Source organism: Lynx canadensis, chromosome C2 (genome assembly GCF_007474595.2).
Source record: "Lynx canadensis isolate LIC74 chromosome C2, mLynCan4.pri.v2, whole genome shotgun sequence".
Classification (NCBI taxonomy): Eukaryota; Metazoa; Chordata; class Mammalia; order Carnivora; family Felidae; genus Lynx; species Lynx canadensis.
In genome coordinates this window covers 103,109,870-103,136,632 of record NC_044311.2, presented here as the reverse complement: position 1 = coordinate 103,136,632, position 26,763 = coordinate 103,109,870, and the positions used below count along the sequence as shown (strand labels likewise).

At 37.8% G+C, this 26,763-nt stretch overlaps 2 protein-coding genes across 2 annotated transcripts in view; both read right to left on the bottom strand.

The window, feature by feature from the left end:
- The window catches only part of MORC1 (MORC family CW-type zinc finger 1), a 170,515-nt gene that overhangs the window by 89,150 nt on the left and 54,602 nt on the right, over positions 1 to 26,763 (bottom strand). Inside the window, exons 10-14 of the mRNA XM_030328461.1 lie at positions 21,866 to 21,945; positions 21,068 to 21,138; positions 18,876 to 18,940; positions 15,807 to 15,950; positions 13,379 to 13,533 (exon numbers count right to left, since the gene is read on the bottom strand). Coding sequence (XP_030184321.1) covers positions 13,379 to 13,533; positions 15,807 to 15,950; positions 18,876 to 18,940; positions 21,068 to 21,138; positions 21,866 to 21,945 — 515 coding nt within the window. The remainder of the gene's footprint in view (positions 1 to 13,378; positions 13,534 to 15,806; positions 15,951 to 18,875; positions 18,941 to 21,067; positions 21,139 to 21,865; positions 21,946 to 26,763) is intronic.
- LOC115523795 (ERI1 exoribonuclease 3-like) lies at positions 6,118 to 10,716 on the bottom strand. Its single transcript, XM_030330045.1, is given in 4 exon segments — positions 6,118 to 6,434; positions 6,437 to 6,551; positions 6,554 to 6,682; positions 10,627 to 10,716. Coding segments are annotated over 4 exon segments (651 nt in total).

The following is a 26,763-nucleotide window of genomic DNA, read 5'->3' as shown; positions in this document are numbered from 1 at the left end:
AGAGACACATAAAAAGATGCTCAACGTCACTCATCATCAGGGAAATACAAATAAAAACCACAGTGAGATACCACCTCACACCAGTTAGAGTGTCTAAAATTAACAGCTCAGGAAACAACAGATGTTGGCAAGGATGTGGAGAAATGTGAACCCTCTTGCACTGTTGGTAGGAATGCAAACTGGTGCAGCTGCTCTGGAAAACAGTGTGAAGGTTCCTCAAAAAATTAAAATTAGAACCACACTATGACCCAGCAATAGCACAACTAGGAATTTATTCAAAGCATACAGGAATGCTGATTCATAGGGGCACATGTACCCCAATGTTTATAGCAGTGCTTTCAACAATAGCCAAATTATGGAAAGAGCCCAAATGTCTATCAACTGATGAATGGATAAAGAAGATGTGGTTTATATACACAATGGAATACTACTTGGCAATGAGAAAGAATGAAATCCTGCCATTTGCAACAATGTGGATGGAACTTAGGCTAAGTGAAATAAGTTAGTCAGAGAAAGACAGATATCATATGTTTTCACTCATATGTGGAACTTGAGAAACTTAACAGAAGACCATGGGGGAAAGGAAGGAGAAAAAATAGCTTCAGAGAGGGAAGCAAACCATAAGAGACTCTTAAATACAGAGAACAATCTGAGAGGTGATAGGCATTGAGGAGAGCACTTGTTGGGATGAGCACTGGGTGCTGTAGGTAAGCGATGAATCACAGGAATCTACCCCAAAACCAAGAGCACACTGTATACGCCGTATGTTAACCAACTTGACAATAAATTATATTTTTAAAAAAATAATACTTAAGATTAAATTTAACCAAGGAGGTAAATGTCCAATACACTGACAACTGTAAGACACTGATGAAAGAAATTGAAAAGATACCAAATAAAGGAAGAATAACCCATGTTGCTGGGTTGGATGAATTCATATTTTTTAAATGTTCACACTACTGAAAGCAATCTACAGAATCAATACAAAAGAAGTACAAGAAACAATCTCCAAATCTGTATGGAACCCCAGAAGACCTCAAATAACCAAGACTATCTTGAAAAAGAAGAACAAAGCTGGATGCCTCAGCCTTCCTGATTTCAAAACATATTACAAAGCTGTGTATTTAAAACAGTATGGTAATGGCATAGAGGCAGACACATAGACCAATGGAACAGAACAGAAAGCCCAGAAATAAATCCCACCCATATATGATCAACTAATATTTCACAAGTGCACTGAGAACACACAATGGGGAAAGGAGAGTCTCTTCCATATAAAGCAGTGGAAAAACTAGATATCCACATGCAAAAAAACGAAACTGGGCCTGACACTAGATATAAAAATTAACTCAAAATGGATTAAAGACTTAACTTGAAGTCCTGAAACCATAAAATCCTAAAAGAAAACATAGGGAAAAAGCTTCTTGAGATTAGTCTGTTTTGGATACAACACCAAAAGCAAAGGTAACAAAAGCAAACAAATAACAAGAAAACAAAAATCAAACAAAAAACAAATGGGACTACATCAAACAGAAAAGCTTCTATACAGCAAAGAAAACAATCAACAAAACGAAAGGCAACATACAGAAAGGGGAAAATATTTGCAAACCATATATCTAATAAAGGGTTAATATCTAAAATATGCAAGGAACTCATACAATCCAACAGCAATAAACACATACATACATACCCACACTCTGATAATAAAATGGGCAAAAGACCTGAATATACACTTTTACAACAAAGATATACAAATGGCCAAAGGTACTTGAAAAGGTGTTTATCATCAGGGAAATGCAAATCAAAAGCACAATATATAATCTCATACCTTGTAGGATGGCTATTATCAAAAAGTTAGAGAGGGAGGGAGCCCAACCATAAGAGACTCTTAAAAACTGAGAATAAACTGAAGGTTGATGGGGGGTGGGAGGGAAGGGAAAGTGGGTGATAGGAATTGAAGAGGGCACCTGTTGGGATGAGCACTGGGTGTTGTATGGAAACCAATCTGACAGTAAATTTCATATTAAAAAAAGGAAAGCTTAACTTTAAAAAAAAAAAAAGAAGAGATACAAGTGTTGATGAGAAGGTGGAGAAAAGGGAACTCTCATGCACTGCTGGTGGGAATGCAAATTGGTACAACCATTATGGGAAACAGTATGGAGGTTTCTCAAAATATTAAAAATAGAACTACTATCCAACCCAGAAATCCCACTTTTGGACATATATCTGAAGGAAATGAAATCAGTGTCTTAAAGAGATCTTCAATATCACGTTCACTGCAGCATAGCCAAGATACAGAAATATGGAAACCTAGGGGCGCCTGGGTGGCTTGGTCGGTTAAGCGTCAACTTCGGCTCAGGTCATGATCTCACGGTCTGTGAGTTCGAGCCCCGCGTCAGGCTCTGTGTTGACAGCTCAGAGCCTGGAGCCTGTTTCAGATTCTGTGTCTCCCTCTCTCTCTGCTCCTCCCCTGTTCATGCTCTGTCTCTCTCTGTCTCAAAAATAAATAAACGTTAAAAAAAATTTTTTTAAAGAAATATGGAAACCTGTATGTCCATTGATAGATGAAAATATGATTATATAGATAGATAGAATATTATCCAGCCATAAACAGTTGGACATACTGCCATTTGCAACATGAAGGTCATTATGCTAAGTGAAACAAGCCAGAGAAAAACAAACAGTATATGGTATCTTTCATATATAGAAATCTAAAAAAAGAAAGTTGAATTCATAGAAACAGAAAGTAGAATGGTAGTTGTCAGTGGCTGTAGGGTAGGGGAAATAGGGAGATGCTGGTCAAACGGCACAAGCTTTCACTAATAAGATCAATAAGTTCTGAGGATCCAAGGTATGGCATGGTGCCTGTGGTTAGTACTGAAGGGTATACTTGAAATTCGTGAGGAGAGTAGATCTTAAGCAATCTAACTCCACACATACAAAAAAGACAACTGTGTGAGGTGAATGATGCATTAATTAACGTGATTATGGTAAATATTTCATAATGTATATGTATATCAAATCATCATATGGTACATTTTAAGTATCCACAATTTTTTGGTCAATTATACCCCAATAAAGCTGGAAAAAAATCCTTATCTATCTAGTCTGGCAAGAAATAATAAAATTAATAATAATAATAATTCAGTAAATCAGGTTAGTCTTGACTAGTGGTATGGTATATATAATTATGGGCATTTGGTTACATATGTGGTTTTAATAACTGATGTTATTGTTAATGTATCTTAATGAGGATTTAATTGCCCTTTCATCCAGAAGTCAATTAAAAGAGCTGGAATTTCAAAATTTGGAAATTACTTGATTTTTAAAAATGTAGCTTAAATATTTCTATCCACCTATAAAGAGTACTATGAAGAAAACTAAAAATTTATTAATTCCAAAATTATATCATTTGAACATCCTCAAGGTATTCCGATCAAAAAATTCAGTTTACTTTGTAAACAGGAAATGGCTGCAAGCATACAGGTGATATTCAAAATTATAAAACAATACGAATCTTGAGATTTTTGTTTGAATAATCAACAAGCTTATGAAATTGGTAAAATAATTAGGAATTAATGCACACAGAATTAAAGTCCTAATTTCTAGAACAAGTATCTGAGAAAAACTGAAAATTTAATTTACTGCTAGTTATGTATGGGGTCCTTTATTCAGAAGATTTCTAATGCTTAAATTAATCTGGTTAATTTTTCAGGAGACTTTTAAAACTCAGGAAAAATAATGGGAACTGCCGCAATAACTTACTAAACATCTGCCAAACACCAGTAACTAAAAGAGCAGTTTCACAAAGACTGTGCCTCTTAAAAAGAAATGTAACACCCTCCTAGATGTCAGTTTCATATCTATTCATAGAATGCACAAAGACATCCAGGGAATCAATTAGCCAAGAGGAGAAGTAATAAAATTCAGTAATAAGCTACCAAAGCAAAGCTTTGATGGTTTCAATCAAAATAAGGAAGGCTAAAACAGTTATGAAATCAAAGCACCAGGAAAATCATGAGATGAAGGTGCTTATCAAGTCTCTGACTTCAGGTAGTTCTGCAACTAAACAGATGATTATATTCTATTTTTAAAGATCTCCTCAGACAGAAATTACATATCTATTCTCTGGATATTGTAAATCATGCCTCCAGCTCTGTTGAAACTGTCCTGTTCATCATTACCCCTCATTCGTAGCTAAGTTAGATATCAGACCTTTTGTAAGCTGATCCATGTGTAACTGCTGATCATTTATATTCTTGATGGAATCTCTCAGGGATGGCAAACTGGTTTCAACGAAAAGGCCAACTCCAATCAGCTGGAAGTGATACCTGTACGCTCTTGTGAAGGGTCATGAAGCCAATGGCCACTTAGAAGGAAGAACTGCCATTACGGCTTAGAGAATCTGTGGGGCACGTATGAGAGCTGCTACGTATCCAGTTTTCCAAGTACTCTATTTGAATTGAAGGACAGCAAAGCAAGATGTCTTCAGTGGTGGCGAAGGTGCTTACAGCCCCATTCTCTCTCAGGTCTTCTGGCTGGTGTGAAGTGGGTTGGGCAAGTCTTACTTCACAGGGACAGTCAGTGGCAGAAGTAAGTGGCAGCTACAGCCAGAATGTTTCCACTTCACTCTACTGTGAGCACAGTAGGTTCCAGGGCAAAGCTCCAGGAATCTGAGGAATTGGTCCAACTCCCTGGAAGTGTCAACTTCACTACCTTCACCTGGCAACACAGCATCATTTCCTCTCGTTCCATGTCAGTGCTTTCCCATGAGGATCTCCTCAAGCTGCAAAATAATTTCAGAACACTACCCCCCAAACTGAGAAAATACACGATGAAAAAGAAAACTGAATTCAATAACACTTCTGTGTGATTCTGTATTTTACTACACACAACTTCATCTATACATGTTTGAAAAACCGTAGGGGTGCCTGTGTGGCTCAGTTGGTTAAGCATCCAAAATTGGGCTCAAATCATGATCTCATGGTTCATGGGTTCGAGCCCTGCGTCATGCTCTGTGCTGACAGCTCAGAGCCTAGAGCCTGCTTCAGATTCTGTGTCTCCCTCTCTCTGCCCCTCCCTGCTCATGCTCTCTCCCTCTCTCTCAAAATAAATTAATATTTTAAAAATTTATAAAAAAAAAAACCAACCTGTAGCATATGGATGTGTGAGGTATAATGCCATTTTAGACAATTATTGGTAGACAGGAATTCAAACATTCCAAATAACACTCTAAAATCCCCTAGGACTCTCTGGCTCCTAGTTTAGAAACATACCATTCTGTGCACTGGGTACTAGAAGAAAGAGGATCAGAAGCCTTATGACAACAAGCCTTCAAAAACAAAACAGAAAAGTTAGGTTTCTTCTGTTTCTTCCCTCAAGAAGAAATAACTTTTACTTTCTCTTTTTAAGTTATATTTTTATTTAACTATTTTCAATGATTTTCTTTGGATATACTCAGCTTTTTTAATCCCCTCTATGATGGGGAAATTAACATTAGACATAGTAATCTAACCTAAAGTATATTCCTAGAGTTATGTGTCATTATGGGCAATATAGCCCAGTCAGACAGCTCACTCTCCTCAATATCTGGGTTAGTAAGTTTATCTTTCTACCAGGACTCACTGTAGTCAGACATATACAAAGCCCACTGACTTAATGTTCTCAAAAATCTAAAGATTCAAACTTACTTTTCTTTTTTCTCGTTTCCCCAACTTTATTTAGTGGCACGTTCACAGTGGGGATGGGGGTAGACACAAGGTAGGGCCTGATCTGTCCTGGAGCCCAGGGGCACCACACACCATGCACTACAGATGGGAGGAGGCACAGCGGGGGGGCCTTGGTGGCCCCAGTAGAAGCCTGTGTACCAGGGAGGAGGCAGTAAGTACCTGGGTCCCTCAAGCCCATGCCCACAATGGGAAGGGCTAATACTGGACTGAGGTTGAGGGGAAAGGTTAGGGGACACAAAGTGTCTGCTCCAGAGGGGCCAAGTGACCAAGCCCTTACCCAAGGCACAAGCCCACAGGGCAGGCTGGGGCCACTCTGGACATAGAGCTACGCCATTCTCCCTTTTCCTCTCTGGTGAGGGAAAGAAGGATTGGGGGCTGGGCCAAGCATCTACCCTGTCCTGCCCCATCCTGTCCTTAGCCAAACAGAATGGGTTTGATATCTATTGACAATGACCCCTTGATATGCAAGTGTCTCCATGATGTTGGCAATGTTCTTGCAGTCATCAATGCTGCCATGGGCCCTGCCTGTATGTCTATGTCTGTTTATGTCTAGAAGTCCATCGTTGGGCCAGCAGCCTATGGTGAAGGTGTAAGCCTTTTTCAGATTAACCCGCTGCTGGAAGTAATCTCCCATTGGCAAGCTCGAGTACTGGCACCGGCCCAGAAGCGTGACTTTCAAGTCCCATCCTCCACGGGTGACAAAACTGATTTGATGTTTGGATCTAAGAGGCCTTCTTTCTCCATCCACTCACCGACCCTCTCCAGCACTTGTTGCAGGCTGGGCTGACCACCCACTATGGCTCGAATAATCCCTGGGAGCTCTCTGTACAGAAGGGAGTAAACTGTGGATGGACCACGGGCTGGACCTGGTCAATCTCCACGGTCTGACCATTTAGCTTCAGCATGAGGAATTCGATGATTCCCTCCACATACTCTGACCCTGGCCATTCAATCTACTTTTTTTTGTTAATACAACTTATGTTTTTTGTTTGTTTGTTTTTAATTTTTTTTTTAACATTTAGTTATTTTGAGACAGAGAGAGACAGAGCATGAACGGGGGAGGGGCAGAGAGAGAGGGAGACACAGAATCGGAAGCAGGCTCCAGGCTCTGAGCCATCAGCCCAGAGCCTGATGCGGGGCTCGAACTCACGGACCGCGAGATCGTGACCTGAGCTGAAGTCGGACGCTCAACCGACTGAGCCACCCAGGCGCCCCAATACAACTTATGTTTAGTTCTTACTGGATTGTTTTAAATTCAGTCATTAAGATGCAACCTACTCTTCTTTACTAGGCACACATAAGCAGACTGAGGTCTTGCTTCTGGTATGGCAGGGGAAATCAGACTGTAAGAATAAGAGTGTATTTAATTCCAGAAAAAGAAGCATACTAGACTTTTTAGTATTTTATTTGCAATATAGGTGAGATCCTCTGAGATATTTTAGCATGAAAATTCATTGTAGATGCAAAAAATGTCATTATCATGATAATAATATAAGTGCAGTCAGAAAGAAAAGGACGCATAAGTACTGTCAATGGTGATAATTTCAATTACCAGGTGAAAGCAGTGTAAATGGATTAAATCTAAGAATGTGATTTTTTTTAAACAGAAATCAATCCAATGAACTCCTGAACCATCCTGTTATTTGCTGAGAGCTGGCATGAAGTAAGGATTTTAAACAGAGTACATATTCATGCCATACAAGTCAGGCAAATGTCTATATCATTTTTTATTGTTTTAATTTTATCTCTCATCAAGTATGGATTTCTGTTGTTCCTGTCAAATAGTAAAATTACAAACTAACTTAGGTGACCAAGTGGAAGATGAAAAAAGTTTTAGAAGTATCAGAAGTATGAGAGCTAATAAGTGATAAAAATATGATAGAACAGAAGATTCTGGAACTCCTAATGGATCTGAGCATTGATTATTAACTGCTAATGTCATTTAAAAAGAGAGAGACCCGGGCAACCTGATGGTAGAACACGCTACTACCTATGAAGCATCTTGACAAAAACCAACCAAACCAAAAAACACCACATCTAAATTTGGCCAAGCTGCTAGATTCTACCAATTTGCAAAAAAATTCACAGAATGAAAGAAGCTGTTAAACCACACCCAGTAATGCAGCGAGCAAAATTTATATGTGAAAACTACAAAACAACCAGCCCAGTTTTTCTTACAAATAAATTTCAAGGAAAAACAAGAGAGAAAAAGAAATATGAGGATGGTTAAGAGGGACTATGAGTTATATTATGACAGCAGATACTTAGAAATGTGACAACAGACTGGATATTTTAGGCTATTAAGGAAGTATTGATAATTTTAAGTGTTTTTGTATTGTTATGTTTTTAAATAGAGTTCTTTCAAAAATACATGCTAAATCCATTTAATATAATTATGTAATGTCTGGAATTTTCTTCATAATCTAGTCGTTGAGAGCAGGTGGGAATATAAATGAAACTTGTCTGCCCAGGAATTGACAACTGTTGAGAGTGGATGATGCATTTATGGGTTTCATTATAATATTCTCTTTAATTCTGTCCAATTTCATAATCTCCCGTATGTATTAGTTTGCTAGGACTGCCACAGCAACAACAACAACAACAAAAACATACTGGGTGGCTTAAACAATGGAAACTTATTTTCTCATAGTTGTAAAGGCTAGAAGTCCAACTTCAAGACGTGGGAAAGTTTGGTTTCTTGTGAGTCTTCTCTCCTTGGCTTGCAGACGGTCACCTTCTTGCTGTGTCCTCACATCATCTTTTCTCTGCACACACCCACCCCCAGAGTCCCTCTGTCCAAATTCCCTCTTCTTATAAGAACACCAGTCAGACTGGTTTAGGGTCCTCTCTAATGGCCTCTTTTTTAACTTAATCACCTCTTCAAAGGCTCTGTCGCCAAATATAGTCACATTCTGAGATACTGGGGGTTAGGGCTAAAACATATGAATTCTGAGGAAACAATTCAGTCTGTAATACCAAAATGAGAAATTTAAAAATATAACATATGATACTAAGAATATTATATTTTTAAATGAAATAGAATACATAAAATCTGTAACTTCAAAAACTGAATAAAAAAAGAGGTATGAATTATTTCTGGATCTATATCTCCAAACAAACTTCTCTCATAGTCTCACCTTTCAATATTTTTATAGACCTCACTCAACATGTATCCCTAGCAGAAATGTTGCATTTCATTTTTCTTGTACTGCCTTTCTGAGATCTTACAGACTGAAGTACAGCATAAGAGAAACAATATTTGTCGTGAGCAGCTAGCTAGATCTACCTACTAAAGTGTTATGGACTGAATGTTTGCATCCCCACTAAATTCATATGCTGAAATTTAATCCCAGTGTGATAGTACTTGGCAGTGGGGTCTTTGGGAGGTGATTAGGTCATGTGAGTGGATCCCTCGTGATGGGAATAGTGTCCTTACGGGAGGCCAGAGAGCTAGCTCACTCTCTTTCCACCATGTGAGAATACCAGGGGAAGTCAGCAGTCTGCAAATTGGAAGAGGACTCTTGCCAGAATCCAACCATCCTGGGACCCTGATCTTGGGATTTCCAGCCTCCTGAACTGTGAGAAATACATTTATGCTGTTCATAAGCCACCAGTTTATAGTATTTTTGCTATAGCAACCCAAACTAAGGTGTAAGCATTATTTTCTAAAGAAACTATTCACCTAACAAATATTATCTCTCATTTTCAGAATTATACACAAACCAAGAAATTGATATGACCTAGGTGATAGCCTAATTAGGAAGAATTTTAATTGATTAATTGCCTTTATCCAGTATCTCATTTCTACCTCAGGGGAGGTCATCAGTAGAAGGCCAAGTGTTTGATTTTCCTCTCCTTCCTGTGCAACAGGATTTAAAGGAAATCATAGAGAAAATACTGGCCAAACTTATCTGGAAAAATAGCATATTAATTAGAAGTCAACATTAGATTCCAAAAAAGGTAGTGATAACCTGAAAGGATGGGCTTAATAAGGTGACAGCATGTAATAGGACTAAATGTATGATTCTACTCTGAGGTCCAAAAACACTGGGGAAAAAATATAAGAGATGTATGTATGGCTTAATAAGAATACATATTAAAAATTTTATTGGGAATTCTAATTGGCAATAAAGACAGTGAGGGTCAATAATGTGCTTACTGAGAGTTAACATATTAGGTTCATCAACAGAATTATGACTTAAAAGAAAGGGATGATGATCTCATTTTATTCAAGGCTGGGTTTCATCTGAAATTTTTGTGTCTAGGTGGCAAGCACACTTTATAGAGTATAACATGAAAATGGTAAATATATTTAACACCGTATCAAGTCAAGAACAGCAACAGAACTTGGAAATGTTAGGATAAAACAAGACTGAAGAGAGACAGAAAGCTTGTCTTCAGAAGGCTGTCATTTAGAAAGGTTTTAGGCCTATCCTTCATGGCCCCAAGAGGGAAAAATGATGTCAGCCTGGCTAACTCCTTCTCATCCTTGGGGAAATATCACTTCCTCCAGGCCTTCTCTGGCTCTCGAGCAATGGTGTCTGCAGCACCTGTTCTTCTCTGTTGGGCACCAATCCTTCTTCTAAGTGTCAAATCATGGTAGCCTTGCTAGAATGCAAATTCCCAGAAAGGCTGGAACATGTCTGGCTTGTCAGTCCTAGAACACTCCATGTCTACCACAGATGAGTGAATGAAACAACACGTGAGAAAGAGATTTGGCTCTGCTGTGCAGAGATTCACGGGCTGCTTCAAGAAGTAGTCATTTTTCTTTCAGAGGAAACCCCTACTCAGGCTTAAAATGGCAGTCCACTTGCCTGGGGCAGGGCTGGGTGGGGTAGAAGGGATTAAAGCATCAGGGAGGTGACTGGCTTATATGATTTTTAGCCTCCTTGCCAACCTGAGGCCTCATGGTCTGAATTCTTCTAGGAAAGGTGATGCTTATTATGTCACAGGTTTCACTTAGCACATCAGCTCTATTCTGATCCATTCTGGCAAAGTTTTGTAATAAATTTTGACGTAATTGCTTCTGTTCAAACCCAAATTTCATTTGCTGTTTCTAACTTTTCCTTCTTTTTATTTCCCTACTCCAAACAGCTGATGGTTAACGTTTCCATTTCACTGTAAGGATGCATAACGCTTCAGAAAACACAGTAGCAGACAATGAGGTGAGGTCAGACTCAGAAAAATATTTCCGAGGTTCTCAGCACCATCTGTGCCAAACATAAATGCAGATTTGATAAATGACACAAAGTCATTTCCCTTTCTGCTGATTTGATTTTTACAAGGCCCCAATTTTCTATAGAAACAGACCAGATTTATAGCAAACACAAAGACTGTATCTTTTATTTATAGGGCAAAAATCTACCCAAGTACTTTTCATCAAATTTGTGTGCCCTCTAATACTGGCTTTTAGAGTATTAGTCAAGCATTAGATGACTTTGGTTATTCCTGTGGGAATGAATACACAAGGTCGATCTCCTCAGCACAGTTCCTGAGACTACCAATTCTGACCTTGATTACTTGGTTCAGTTCAATAAGGAAATTTGGGGATGAGATTGTCAGATAAGTGAATAAATACACATGCTCACTATCCTTTCTCTACTCCCTGACTTCCTTCTAGAGGAACGTCTTTTGTAAAAGTGCCCCCAGCCCTAAATCAATTTGTAGACAGCCATGGAATCGGGAAAACAACCTGGTATTCACTAATAATAATTAAAATAGAAACATAACTTATTTTGAATCTCAGTACATCCACTGAGACATTTCTGAAAAATGAGGTTGAGATAAAGATAGGGAGTTATACAAGGGGTGGGGGAAGCAGGCAAGTGACACCCAGAAGTTGAGATTACAGTTGTTAGGAGGACACCTCCACAGCAGGAAAAGGGGCTTCAAGAGAGCCCTCCCCGAAACAGGACTCAGTACGACAGTCCTGAGGAAGTGTGGGCTGGATGGAGATGATGCCTATCACCTTGAATTTCCATGCCTCTTTCTGAGGGCTTCGTTCCTTAGTCCAAGGATGAGCAAGGGAGATTACAGAGAGCATATGAGGAGAATTGGAGAAGTTACACACTTTTCAAATGCTTAACATTTTTTTCTATTCCAAGATAGCATTTGAGGACCAGACAGTAGATCCTGGATTTATACCTCACTCTGAATATCCTTCTGTTTTCTACATAACCCACCAAATAAGGTACTCATTCCTACATTTAATAGAACTTCAGACATGGCTCTGAGAAAAAAAGACACGTGGACAACGTACGTCTGTGCTGACATGTAGTTCCTGCACTCTTCAGAGCAGTGCCTCTCCAACTCTAACGTGCCTACAAATCATGGCCATGACTGCTAACACATGAATTTTCATCCAGTAGGTCTGAGATGCTGCATTTCTCACAAGCTCTCAGATGACGCTGATGCTGCACACTCAGAGAAGGTTTTAGACCATGACAAGAAAATCCAGCTTTGGCAGGAAATCTGTGCCCACACCTTTATTCACACTCCTATGTTTCTCCCCTGACTTCCTGTAGTCTTTTCTATTTCACTGCTGTAAGAAAATTTTAGGGCAAAGCGAAGTGAGTACAAAAGAAAAGAAAATATTCTAAAATCATAACCTCAAGGAGAGCAGTAAGATTTTAAGTTGTCTCAAGGGTAGAGACATAATTTGTGATATGCATGAATTATACATACTTCATGCAAATCATGGAACAAATACACAGTAGCCTGTCTATTTTTTTCCATAAACGAAGCCCTATGTCTGCATAACTTAAAGGAAGTTTATTTCATTAATGCACAGCATACCATCTCATTTTTCAGGTATCTCTGGAGACTGAAGTGGTCTGAATAAGCCAAATTTCCCAGACAACCAAAGTTTATCTTAAGTATCCAATTGTATTTATTTAAATGATGTTTAATCGAACTCTTTTTGAATTCACATATTCAAGACTTGTTAGCTATACAAAACAAGGTTTAACACACATGCACAATTATCCAGGGTAAACAGTGATTATGCTATGGCAGGAAATAACAGCGCTATAGGAGCTACTCAGGTCTGTAAGGAACAATGTGCCCCTGTACAGTAGAGTCTTAGGATGGCCTCTGAGGCCTACCCAAAGCAAACTTCTGCTTCCTTCCTCCACGATCAGCTCTAATAATGCTCATTGCCCTCCTCTTACAAGTTTTTGATCTGCTGCTTTATTTTTCACATAATATTCTGGGAAAGATTCTGAGACCAGCTTCCTTCTCATTTCCCATATTTTTTTATTATTATATTATTATTATTATTATATTTTTTAAAGCTTCTTTATTTATTTTGAGAGAGAGGGAGTGCGCACACACACAAGCAGGAGAGGAGCAGAGAGAGAGGGAGAGACAAACCCAAGTAGGCCCTGTGCCCTCAGCTCAGAGCCTGATGAGGGGTTTGAACCCATGAACAGTGAGATCAAGACATGAGCCAAAACCATGAGTCAGACGCTTAACCGACTGAGCCACCCAGGAGCCCTATTTTATTATTATTATTTTAATAAATAAAAAGAGCTCTTTTACAGGGCTTTGGGCTACTGGTTGTCTAGGTCACTGCAATCATTCCAAATTAAAGAAATTACACAAGTTGATTCCCCACTGACCATCTCTTATTATGACTACTGAATACTCACTGATCCCGGTGTCCTTACAGTACTGCACCAAGTATTGCCCCATGACTCTCAGCAGATGATTATACTCTTGGACATTGAGAAATTCCTGCTTATTATGGGATGGCTCCATGATCTCCAAGGGTATATTAACAATTCCAACCACGCCTGCACCAAGTCTAGAAGAATAAATACATTAAAAAATTCTGAAAAATTTAGCTAAGGAAAAAGAAAATGCAAATATGCCATGGTCTTTTGAAACCAAAATTTTTTCCACATAAATTTATTCACTGGGTCTGGACCATGTCAAAGTTTAACAACTTATGATATAATTGTATTTTGTTACATAAATCTGTAGTAATCATAGGTGTGTTTGGTCTCATAGTAAAGAAAAAATCTAATGCACTGTTACTAAATTAACATGACTTTTTTTTCCAAACCTAAAGGTACAAGAGGAGGCGTTTTAGCATGAGACACCACTAACAATGCTTTGCTGAAATAAACTGACATAACCCTCTTCATGATCTGGCCAGAGTCAATTTCTCCATCCTCATTTCATGGCAGGTTGGGTTCTTCCCTGTCATTGCAGAGGTCCATGGGGTGTTCAATGAATTCTACTAAGGGAACATAAGGGCCAGATTATCCTAGAAAGTGACAGGTATCTGCCTGTTGGTCTGATGAATAAATTCAGTGTTTTTCAGATTTTTAGCAACTTACGATATATATAACCAGGATATTTCTGCTTAGTGACAGAATATTCTGCTTGGTTTCCCTGTTTTGGGAAAGAACATCCAGTTGTCTAGTTCTTCCAAGGCTCCCAACTGCCCTTAGCAAGGCACACAAATCAAGCCTTCCTAATGTAGTGCTGCTACCTTACCATGTGTTTCACTACTTTCCCCTGCCATCCTGCCCTCCCTTAACTATTCATTCTCTAAGCCTAAATTTGGGCATCATTTCTTCCAGGAAGTCTGACTCAACTTCCCCCAGTTTGGTTTACTACTCTTCCCAAGTGCTCTTTTTGCACCTCATGCTTGCCTGTAGCACATATTCATCCATCTATCTGTCCATCCATCCATCCATCCATCCATCCCGGTTCAGGATGGATGCATCCTATTCCAGAAACTGGGAATACAGTACTGAATAAGAAAAATAAGGCCCCTGTCTATAAAGTTTCTCTTCTATTGAGGGGTAACAGGCAGTAAGGGTGACCAGATCATTTCAGATGGTGATAAGTGGTAGGAGGAAAACAAAGCAGGTACTATAACTTGTGCAGAGTAACAAGGGGGAGGGGCCAATGGCAGCGGCTGACTTTATTAGACAGTGCAGGAAGACCTTCCTGTGGAGGGGACTTTAGTTAAGTGCCTAAGTAACACACTCAGACCGGCAGTAAGGAGATCTGAGGACAGAAGGTTCAAGAACCAAGGCTGTAAGACAGGAGTGAGCTTAGGATATGTGATATACTGGAAGCTGGCTGGTGCGAGGAGAATGCAGTGAAAGGGTGGGTACAGGTGGGCCATCACAGGGCCAGGCAGAGGCCAGATCACTGGAAGACCATAGTAACCAGTTCTATTCTATATCCATTGGTGTTTTAAGCAAGAGAATAAACTAATTTTTTTAAAGATCATTCTTACTGTTGCCACATAATATGAAAAATATGTATTTATATACTTGTTCCTTTCACTGGACTATAAGTTCTTTGCCAAAGGGTAGCAGGTCTTCACCATCTTGTGTGCAGAGCTTAGTACAGTGCCTGGCACATGACACTGCAGTTCAAGTGTTTGTTGAATGAACAAATGAATGAACTGCTAATTCCTAGAGAGTGAGAAATAAGATGAAAAATGGTCCCCTGAGCCATTCTATTAATCACAAGAATTTTGTTTGACCCCTGATCCATTTTCCTGGTCACAATTACCCTGTCTGACTGTCTACATAATTCATGAAAGCAGCACATGGAGTTTTGGACCATCAGGAAAGCACCAGAATGTATTACTCTGGAATCCAAACAGGTTAGAGAGGGTTAGTAATACACGCTCAAGCAGGTAACTGCCAAGAACTCATATACATAAAGGTTGCACAAAATGTTAACAGGGTTGCTTTATAAGACTATGGATTTTTCTTTCCTAAAATTTCCTTATTATGCTTGTATTATTTTTACATCGGTAAAATATTAAAATCCTAACCTGAGGAGATGGTTCAAGAAATGGTAAAACATCAAGTTTCTCAGGAAATGTATTAGAAAAATTTCCCAAGTGTGCTTTTCCTTCAAGCAGGCATATAGTTGTGCCAATATTATAAATTAGGCATATTAATGCCTGCACATTGATGGGAAGGGTGAACGGAGGACAGGACACCTGCTCCCATTATGATTAATCACTCCTCTAACTCCAAAGACAGAATCTTACCGCAACCTCCCTCATCCTGCCTATGCCTCTGAAAACAAAAATATACTTACAAGGACTTCAGTTTCAACTGTGGGCCCACTTTCTCATGCATTTTGATCAGGCGGTTATTACTGTAAATGAACATCCCAGCTTGGCTTCGATTTTCTATGTTCACTCCAAAGAACAGGCAGAGAGTCCTTGCTTTTTTTAATTCTCTAGCATTATATTTAGAAAAGTTTAAAAAAAGGTTTTTATTAAATAGAAATATATAGTTTACAAACTGCTAATAATTAAACTGAGAAGGTAAACACCAAAGGAACTAAATGTAAAATACCCAGGTATTTTGCAAAACCTAGTGGGTACACTCAATATCTTTGTGTAGCCAAGTATTTTGCATAAACATGATGGCCATACCAGTCAAACACAAGCATTCCTAGATTAAATACAAAATACAAAAGATTTGTGAAATGTTAAGTGGACTAATAGGAACACGCAACATTTTTAAAAAATGATGATTTGACTATTTTAAAATTTCAGTATGTTTTACCCTGGATGTGATTTCTAACTTTCAACATGTCCTCAAGCCTCTAAATATCCTATATAGAGTGGACTATGCCAAAAAATACTCTTTAGCTTTCTCTTTCTCCAAAATCAAAGTTAATAAAGCCAAGTTTACAAGGGCAACAGACATGAGCTCCTGTTTTTCTTACTCTGTCTTGCAATATTATGTTTTATGTGACTTTTCTATTAAAAGTGTTAAAGCAGAAATTGAGACATAGCAGGATATGATAGAAACAACCATAGTAACAGGAAGCTGCTTGGAGCTATGAAAAACACCTGAATATAAGAACTGGAAAGACAGGCTTGGCTTCAAAAACAAACTCATCTCTGTAACAGCCGTGTGACTATGGATGAGTCACTTCAACTTCCTGTCCCATCTGAAAAATGGGAAGAATACCTACCTAGCCATTTGGGATGTCAGGAGGACTAGAAGAAATAAAGCTGGAACAGATTAGGTGCCTCACCAATGTTATTTTCCTTTCCTACCAAGAATGGTACCAAATATAATTCTTCCCCTCCACCCATCTTGTAGGTCTCATTCCACAAACACAGCTTTTTCTTTTCAAATTATAACTACGTGCCACTATAACTGACATAATATGCTTACTGGACGGGCTAAATACATCTATCATTAAAGGACAAAGAAAAAGTCCTAATTAGCCCTTCTACATGGACATAATATAGGGCACATTAGACTTTATGAGGGAATTACCAACTGGGATTAACATATACATTTTAAAAGCACATACTTGCTGGGTTCCATACATACAAATCACATTTTTTCTCAAAAATGTGTACTCAATATTAAATCCTTACTCTTCAACAAAAAAGAATACTGACTATGTAAGGGACCCCAAAACAGGATGTTGCAGAATATGACAGCATCACTCTGCAACAGTAAATGGCATGCTGATTGTCTTCAAATTTGTAATAAAAGCATTTTGCTCTAAAAAAAGTTCATACCAACTAGCTGGCATTATTTTTAATAAAATATAGGTCGATCACCTTTCATACATACAAATGTAACTACAAACAATTCATCAACCAGAGTTTTCTTTCTTAAGACTTTAAAGAAGGCTCTGCTATAGAAATAGCCTAAGTCAAATGGACTGATGAGTGGAGAAAGAAGTATCCATATATATATATATATATATATATATATATATATATATATATATTCCTTATATATATATAATGAAATATTGCCATTTACAATGACATGGATGAAGCAAGAGTATAATGTTAAGTGAAATAAGTCACTCAGAGAAAGACAAATAGCATATTCTTTGATTCGTATGTGGCATTTAAGAAACAAAACAAATGAGCAATGAAAAAAAGAAAGAAAGAGACCATCCAAGAAGAAACAGACTCTTAACTACAGAGAACAAATTAAGGGTTACCAGGGGTGAAGAGGGTGAGGGAATGTGTAAAATAGATTCAGGAGTGCACCTGTTGTGATGAGCACCAGGTGTTGAATGGAGCTGTTGAATCACTCTATTGTACACCTGAAACTCATGTTACACTGTAGGTTAACTAACTAGAATTTAAATAAAAACTTAAAAAAAATAGAGGACCTTGTTTTTTTTAAATTTTTTTTTTAATGTTTATTTATTTTTGAGAGAGAGAGAGAGAGAGAGAGAGAGAGAGAGAGCATGAGTGGGAGAGGAGCAGAGAGACAGAGAGTGAGGCACAGAATCGAAAGCAGGCTCCAGGCTCTGAGCTGTCAACACAGAGCCCGATGCGGGGCTCGAACTCACCAGCTGTGAGATCATGACCTGAGCTGAAGTCGGCCGCTCAACCGACTGAGCCACCCAGGCGCCCCAGAGGACCTTGTTTTTTAATATCGATTTCTATGGATTTATTTAGTACTTATTTTGATAAATGCATAGTTAACACTTCAAATTTAGGTTTGAGGAAAGTTATGGTTATATAGCACTTCATAGTTCACAAACAATAATTCTGGAAACTAGTAATACTTCCCTAAAAATTGGTTTCTCAAAGTTATCCCAGTTTTCAAAGACTGACCTTACCCAGACAACTCTGATTATCCTCAGTTTAACTTGTTTAACACCCAAGCTGGAGACCAAGTCAACCTTCCAAATGTAAATAATGGTTTTGTAATTTAGGGTTGCTATTTGTATCTGAACTACATATGTGGTACATGTATTTGAAACATTTTCTAAACATTTTAAATTTTATGCAAGAACTAGAAGAGAGAAGAAACCAGAACCAACCCTCCAGAGGGCTGTGTCTGCCAAAGGACAAAAAAAAAGTAAAGTTGTCAGCTGATCCTCTGGGCAAAGTTCACTTCTTCAACAGGACACTGAGCTAATTTTTCACCCTGTATTCAGAAGTTTTAATATTATGTAAACATATGTATGCATGCAAATATATATTTTATAAATACCTTCATTGATTTTGCGGTTGGGGGATTTTGACCATATTACGCTTAATATAAGATGTCATAGGCTGAGAAAGAGAAGTTATCACATTAACCACCAAATCTGCCTCCTCAGAAATCAGAATTTGCTTTATCAAAGTGCAGAGGATTCTGGCAAACAGAAAATCTTACATCTTACCTCTGTTTCACTTTAAGAATCGTATGCTTTGCTTCAACATCTTCCAAAGCTTTCTGTAATACATCCTGGAGAAGTACATTTGGTTAGGAGAGAACATAATTCTATTAAATTAATGAAAGCTGAGCTGATATTTATTATCCCATTACCCAAATGTTTCACAAGGGTAACAGTGATAGGTCACATTGCCTAATGCAATTGTATAATGGTAGACAATAAATACTTGATAAATGATTCCATTCTAATAGCTAGGGGGACACACCAACTCCTGGCCCATGGTTCCCTTTTTGCACATAATCCAATGTTCTCTGTCTTTTAAAGAGCTATTTCTCCCTGTAATGTCACACTGGCTTTCACACAAACTACACAAAAGCTTGGAAAAGTCATTCCATGTACCTAGACTCTGACTTTTGCTTGTGAGAACAACAACAACAACAACAACAAAATGCTAAATCAAGTACTGTGGCATCTTTCAGAAAAAAAAAAGTTATTAAAAATTTTTGTCAGTCACCATAAGAAAACATCTTCTTTATTATCAAGTTCCAGATACCCTTGATACTCCCCAAGCTTTTCCCTTTATAGGATATCCCATCCCTAGGCTTTCTCCCTTTCAGAGTACCTGAATACCAATGCCCACCTGTCTTTCTTGTCTTCTCTTAATTTGATATACTGGCTCATTCACTGCCCTATCTCTAGTACACTAACTCTAACCAGGCAGAAAAGAAATAATGCATTATTATAATTTCACAAATAATAACAGATTTTTAATGTGCTCCATCTACCTGATGTAAAAGATGGCATCTCATTTGGTGAATATACCACTGACTGAACATTATTTTCACTGACTTTAAAGTAAAAGCAAATGGTAACTGATTTGTAAGTATTTCACTTCAAATTCAACCACTCAACTGCCTAGAGGAATTTAAGAGGTCAAAAGCCAAGGTCATTCTGCTTTGCTCTCTTTGCCCAGCAACAAAGCAAGATGGTCAAAGACACCCCCCTCCCCCCCCTCCTGTCAATGCACTCAGAGCACAAAGAGGCAATGAGAGGTAAGCCTAAGGCAAGAAGAAAGAAAGGTCCTGACCCATTAAAAGGCATCTGCTTCTCTTGTTTCTCAAATACATAAAGCCAAGGAAATTGATTTCTTTGAGACAAAATAAAAAAAAAGCTTAAACCTTTCTTTAAAAATCAATAACAGTAAGATAGGTCTACATTTACTTTAAAATAATAAGTGAAAAGAAAAAAGTAAGAGAATTTTGGGAAGGCCATAGGTAGCTTTGGGACATTATCACGTGCTACTCTTTGATTTCATTCCCTATTCATGATCAGTTGATATGAGAGAGCTCTTTATCAAACTCAGCCCTGGTCCTTGAAAGTTTAAGGGCGAATCACGGAAAGGATTCCTACACTGAGTCTGAAGAAGAGAATGAAGGAAAAGTGAAGCAAAGCATTTTTTTTCTCCATATACCTATTTATCCTTTTATATGCAAGTAAATAAAATGCTGCTTCATAATTTACCCTGGTAGAAAGCTTTGCACCGCATTTTTGGTAAAAACAAACCTACATGTCCTGAAGCAATATTCTTCTTCTTGGTTGCCATGCATTATAATTAATAATAATAGTTCTTTATAACCTATCTTACTCATGGGTGCATTGCAAGGATTATAGAAAATGTTTATGAACTATGTGGAGCAACTCATAAGAAAAAAGCTTTGTAAGCTGGAAGTAGTTATTAATATTCATAATTATAGCACATAATTCCTAGCACCAGAAAAAAGGATGGCTTATTAGTCTTCTCCTTGCGTTTCCCATTTATTCAGGTGCATAGGGAGCAATAATTTGAAAAGATATTTTCAAGGAAACTTGATAGGCTGCTTTTTTCTGCTAGTTTTTCATTATTTTCTCTCTTTCTCATATTACTTTTCTTTTCATTTTAAAGAAATGAGCTGCAGTGCTCTTCCCCACTGTTCCAAATTCACCCCACGTTGCTCATCTTTGCTCAGACTCAGCCTTCTCTCACTGCTGAGTACCCTCTCCTTTCTCTGCATGCCTCTGCTCTGTTTACCTGGGTTAAAATCAACTTAAGCTTCGGAGCTTGTCTGTGTTTATCAGTTTAGGAAGTAAATGATAAGAGACAACTGTGTACAGGAAAAAGCAAATGACACTTGGCCATTTAGGAAGACTATATGTCATACCTTGGCAGAAGACAAAGAAGTTCTGTCAGGCTGGTTTACTGTGATTTGTGCTTGTTTCAATACACGTTCAGCTGGAAGCAGAAGCAAGATAATTACAACATCAGAAAGTTCTTTTAATCAATTTTAAGTGAGCAGTGTGTATATACATTATGACCAGGACCAGTGGGGATGGCTTCCAAATAATCATCTCAGAAAATCCTATGTTCTTTCCACAGCTTTCACATATTCTAGGTGCAGGTAGCCACAATGGGCTTCCTCTTAGACATTATAATTGACAGGGCATAACTATATACCTACAAATTAAAGGGTTATGACTGAATGTTCGGCTGACTAAAAACTCTCTACAATCTGTGAAATATAGATTAAAGTTACTCCTTGCTTTTGGATTGCTGGAAAAATATGGCTTTGTCCTCTTTGGGGGGGGGGGTGGGCGGAATGAATGTGTAGAACATTCCTTCTTAAAGTGGGTATAAGGCTAGTCTTGAAAATGATCTAACTCGGCATCATGCCAACCAGAGTTTCTAATATATATCAATCTAGTTCCAAGTGTGTATTTGGACTAATAGAAATTAAGTAATAATAAGTAAAAATATAATAACATACCTTTAATTAATATGTCATAATTCAACAAAGCCAGAGACAGAAAAATGTGTTATGAAGCTCCTTAGAGGCAGGAGTTCGATTAATTGTGGTCATTCCTACAATGCTATAACAGTATATATCTCAGAATAAAAGTACAATTAATGTTGGCTGAGTGAATGAACAACAATGAGATGTAGGACATAGATAATTACATACCAATCTTTACTGCTTCTTCTGCCTTTTCAACTTCATTTTTAAATGCTCCTTTAAAAGAAGACGTGACATACAGATACTTTCTGAAAAGAAAAAAAGAACTGATCAAGTCAGGTTATCATTTTAAGGTACATAATACTTAAAGAATATTCTTTAGAAAGAATATACACTCCAGGTATACATAATTATGAAGAAAGCTTCACACAGTGAGTTGCATCCAACTAGTAAATCAGCAAACTGTATACCTAGGAAGAAATTCCTTGCCTTTCAATACTTGGCAATTTTGCTTTTGGAAGGGAACTTCAGGAGAGAGATAACAAAATTTCTGCCCATACAAATGTTCATTTATACATATAAAATGGGATCATTTTCTTAAAAAGAAAAATTTCTATGCAACTGCTCCATGACCAAAATTTTGAGCTAATATACATAACCCTCTTACTCAGGTCACTGACACTGGATAAACCAGTTCTCCTAGTCTCAAAACAACTATCTCTAACTAAAATGCTCAGAAACATACATTACCATTTCAAACTACCAAAACATATTTTCCACTTTATTGCTCAAGAAGCTTGTTTTCAAAACCTGTTGTTTAGTGAGAGCTCTAGAACAATCAAGGAAAAGGAATAAACAAATAAATAGATAGATAAATATATATTTATCTCCATAAACTCAGTCAGAGCAAAGTAGAGGTGAGGAAAGCCCTCTGGAATAGAGGTTCACTGAATGCAGATGAAACTATGTATATCTGTTACAGAGGATTCCTTAAAGTCAGGATTTTTCATAGTAGCTTAAATCATCATCCTGAGAAAAAATTCCAGAATGTTGGATTTCAGAATGCTCAAAGCTCTGTACATCTCATTCTGTAACTTTTGCCTTATACCCCTGTGGACTCAGGCAGTCACCATTCTCTGATACCTTCTGTGTTTAGAAAGGCATCAAATGTTCAGCAAGAGGTGGGTAGAGAACTACAGGTATCCCTGAAAGCCAAAATATCCTCAGGCAGGCATTTTCTCAAGCAGAGGGAGAGTCTAAACCTATATGCCCCTGAGTTGATACCAGGGATAAGCAAAATATGGCCCATAGGCCAAAGTGAGCCAGCAGCTTGCTTTTGGCACAGCCTGAGACCTAAGAATGATTTTTCTATTTTTAAAGGAAAAATAAGAATATACAAAAGAGATGGAATGTGATCACATATTTACTATCAGGCCCTTTATAGAAAATGTTTACCAATCCCTGGAATCTATGCTAATAAGCAATGGCTTTTGAATGATAACTTGATCTAGAATTGCATTTATATCTTCTGACTTTCAAATAATGTGTACGGTAATGCAAATTCATCACTATACAAACAGGTCACACATAGTTTAAATGTCTGTTAGCTGAAGTCTGTTTATATTTTAAGACTCTCTTCCATTATCTCCACAAATGCAGTACAAATACACTCAAGACAGAACACCATGATTAAGCATTAAGAATTGGACTACCTGGGGGCGTCTGGGTGACTCAGTTAGTTAAGCATCCGGCTCTTGATTTCGGTTCAGGTCATGATCTCATGGTTCATGGGTTCAAGCCCCACATCGGGCTCCACACTGAGCCTCCTTGGGATTCTGTCTCCCTCTCTCTCTGCCCTCCCCTGCTAGATCTCTCTCTCTCTCTCTAAATAAACATTAAAAAGAAAAAAAAAAAAAGAATTGGACTACCCGGATCCCATCCTGTCTGAGTTAAAGTCCTATCTGTGTCCCTTAGTAGTGTAGCACTGGGCACATTATTTCATTTTCTGTGATTCTATTTCCTGTCTATAAGTGGGGATGGTAACAGGGGTATCTATCTCACACGGTTGTCATGAGAACTAAAGGTATCGATAGAGCTAAAGAATTTAGTCAATGCTAGTTTGGGATAAATGTTTACTACACTATTATTGTCTAATATTATCTATTAATATTATATTAAGTGCTTGCTCCCTCAATGTAGGCTCTAGAGGGAAAATACATTGGGAATGAAGAAATAAGTAACTAGATAATTTTTTGTTAAGACTCTGAAGGATTTATACAAGCTTGTCCAGTTATTTCCCTGAAAAGACTTACTGTTATAACCATCTGGGTGGCTTAGTTAGTTAAGTGCCTGACTCTTGATTTCAGCTCAGGTCATGATCTTACTGTTGTGAGATGGAGCCCCACATCGGGCTCTGTGCTGACAGTGCGGAGCTTGCTTGGGGTTCTTCTCTCTCTCCCTCTCTCTCTGCCCCTTCCCTGCTCGTGCTCTCTCTCAAAATAAATAAACTTTAAAATTATTTAAAATTATTTTTAAAATATTCAAAATAACTAAAAATTATTTAAAACTTAATAATTAAAAAATTATTTAAAAATAAATGTCATCCTATGTTCATCTACTTCTATGGTTTCACGAATAGTTCGTTATAATAACTTTGTCTCTTTATTGCTAACTTTAATGTTCATTTTCCAATGAAATTATAGTTAGTCGCAAGAAAGGAACACCCATAAAATCTAAAGTAAGGTAATTCTCAGTTTTTTCCCTTGATTTTCTTTCACAATGAACATTATTAAGTCATAACCTAGGTGTATTTCAAATCGGTCTCTAAGACATTTAGACAACAGCAAAACCTAAGTTTTAAAGCAAAAAAATTATTGGGTCTCTATATACTGGAATTGCCATTTGTTTTTTAAAAATCACATATTAATCACATACTTAATCTGGTTTGAATCATTCATTTGAAGTCACTTTTTTTAAACTAAAGTGAAATTAAGGAGAAGCTGAACAATGAAGTGATCCTTTAAAGATGATATGAATTAAACTATTTTATAGGTCATATTTTATAGCATTTCACAGACTCCATGCTTCATGCTTATACCCTCGAAAGTAAAAGTGGCACAAAAGAATGCCAACTATGCATTAGTGCTCAATTTTAAACAACAAAGACCAAAACAACATGTGCTCTGTTTGCAGTTTGTGTCACTGAGACAACCTGGTCCCAGATGATCTGAAACATCTCAGATGACCTGCATACTTTCATAATTTAAATTTTACAATTGTACATAACAATTACAAAAAGCTAACAATGACACATATATTCTTGTGCAAGTTCAGTGTGATGAATCTGCCCATTCCTATAAAGGAAACAATTTTCAGTCAAATCCTCATCCTTAACTGGAAGTCTACCTCAGCCAGACACTTCTAATTTTTCCTACTGGTAGACTCTTGCAGATAAAAATGCCTTTAAGGGGCACCTGGGTGGCTCAGTTGGTCAAGCATCCAACTCTTGGTTTGGGCTAAGGTCATGATCTCATGATTTCATGAGTTCAAGCCCCTGCGTCAGGCTCTGTGCTGGCAGCAAGGTGCCTGCTTGGGATTCTCTGTCTGTCTCTCTCTCTCTCTCTCTGTCCCTCCCCCACTCATGCTGTCTCTCTCTCAAAATAAACAAATAAACTTAAAAAAAAATTCCTTTAAAACCCAGAGTAATGTATGCCTCGGAGGATAAGGAAGAGAGCCCCTCTGGCTGTCAGCTCCTCCTTCCTTGCAACTGATGGCAGGGGCATGGTGTTCCCTCCAGGACTGGGCCTTCAGTTTCACAGTGGTTAGAATTTTTTCCAAACCCATCTCCCAAACTTTACTTTTATTTTACACTTCTGTCCACAACCCTAGCCCACAGCCTTCACCTCCACACTGTTTCTGCCTTCTCTCTATACCACCTTGTTTTGCCACATTTTAGGCCTTCACTCTTCCTCACACATTTCACTTTCTACCTCTCTGGTTTTTTCCAATGACTGCATTCAAATATTTTATGTTCACTTTCTACATAAAACAGTTTATTGAATATTTTCTTCTAAAGGAGCTGAGAAAACATAAAGTCAATGAAAAGCATTGAGAGGTGCCCGGCTGGCTCAGTCGGTAGAGCATGCAACTCTTGGTCTTGGGGTTGTAAGTTCGAGCCCCATGCTGGGTGTAGAAATTACTTAAAAATAAAAGCTTTCTAAAAGAAAAAAGAAAACTATTGAGGAAAATGAAAACTAAAACAGTATAAAAGTTTTGCTCCTTAGAATGGCAAAAATGAAAACAGAAAATACTATTAATAACAAGTGTAGATATGGAACCAGACAAAAGGGCGTGAAAATAAATTGGGTCTACTTCTCGGGGGGTAAATTAATGGTGTGCCCATCAAAATTAGTTGTGTTCCTATCTTCTGACTCAGAAATTTACTTCTGTGTCTGTTCTACAGAAATAATGGCATATTAGCATAAATATACATCTGTCAAATGATGACCAAACATGTCCTGTAACAATAAAACTTTAGCACTGTAACAATAAAAACTCTAAAAATCTTGAATATATATCAATAAACAGTTAAATGAAGTACTGTATAGAATATTTAATGATGACAGAGAAAGATCTTCAAGAGATAATTTGTAAGTGAAAAGAGCAAGTTGTGTATAAATTTTATGTTTTTTCTTTAAAGTTTATTTATTTATTTTGATAGAGACAGACAGTGCCAGTGGGGGAGGGGCAGAGAGAGAGATAGAATCCCAAGCAGGCTCCATGCTGTCAACGCAGAGCCAGACACAGGGCTTGAACTCACAAACTGTGAGATCATGACCTGAGCAGAAATCAAGAGTTGGAAATGTAACCAACTGAGCCACCCAGGCACCCCTAAATTTTATGTTTTAAAAAAGTATAAATGTGTATGTGAGCACACATGTATGTATGTGAATGCACTGTGCATAAGACAATCTGGAAGAATATTTATTGAACTTCTAGCAGAGTTTCCTATTTAGGGATATTATGTTTTGCTAGAGCACACAGTGAATGACATGTGGTAAAGGGGGGTTTTAGTTACTTGATTTTTTCCAATATCTAACTCTGTATTATTTGAATTTTTATTAGTT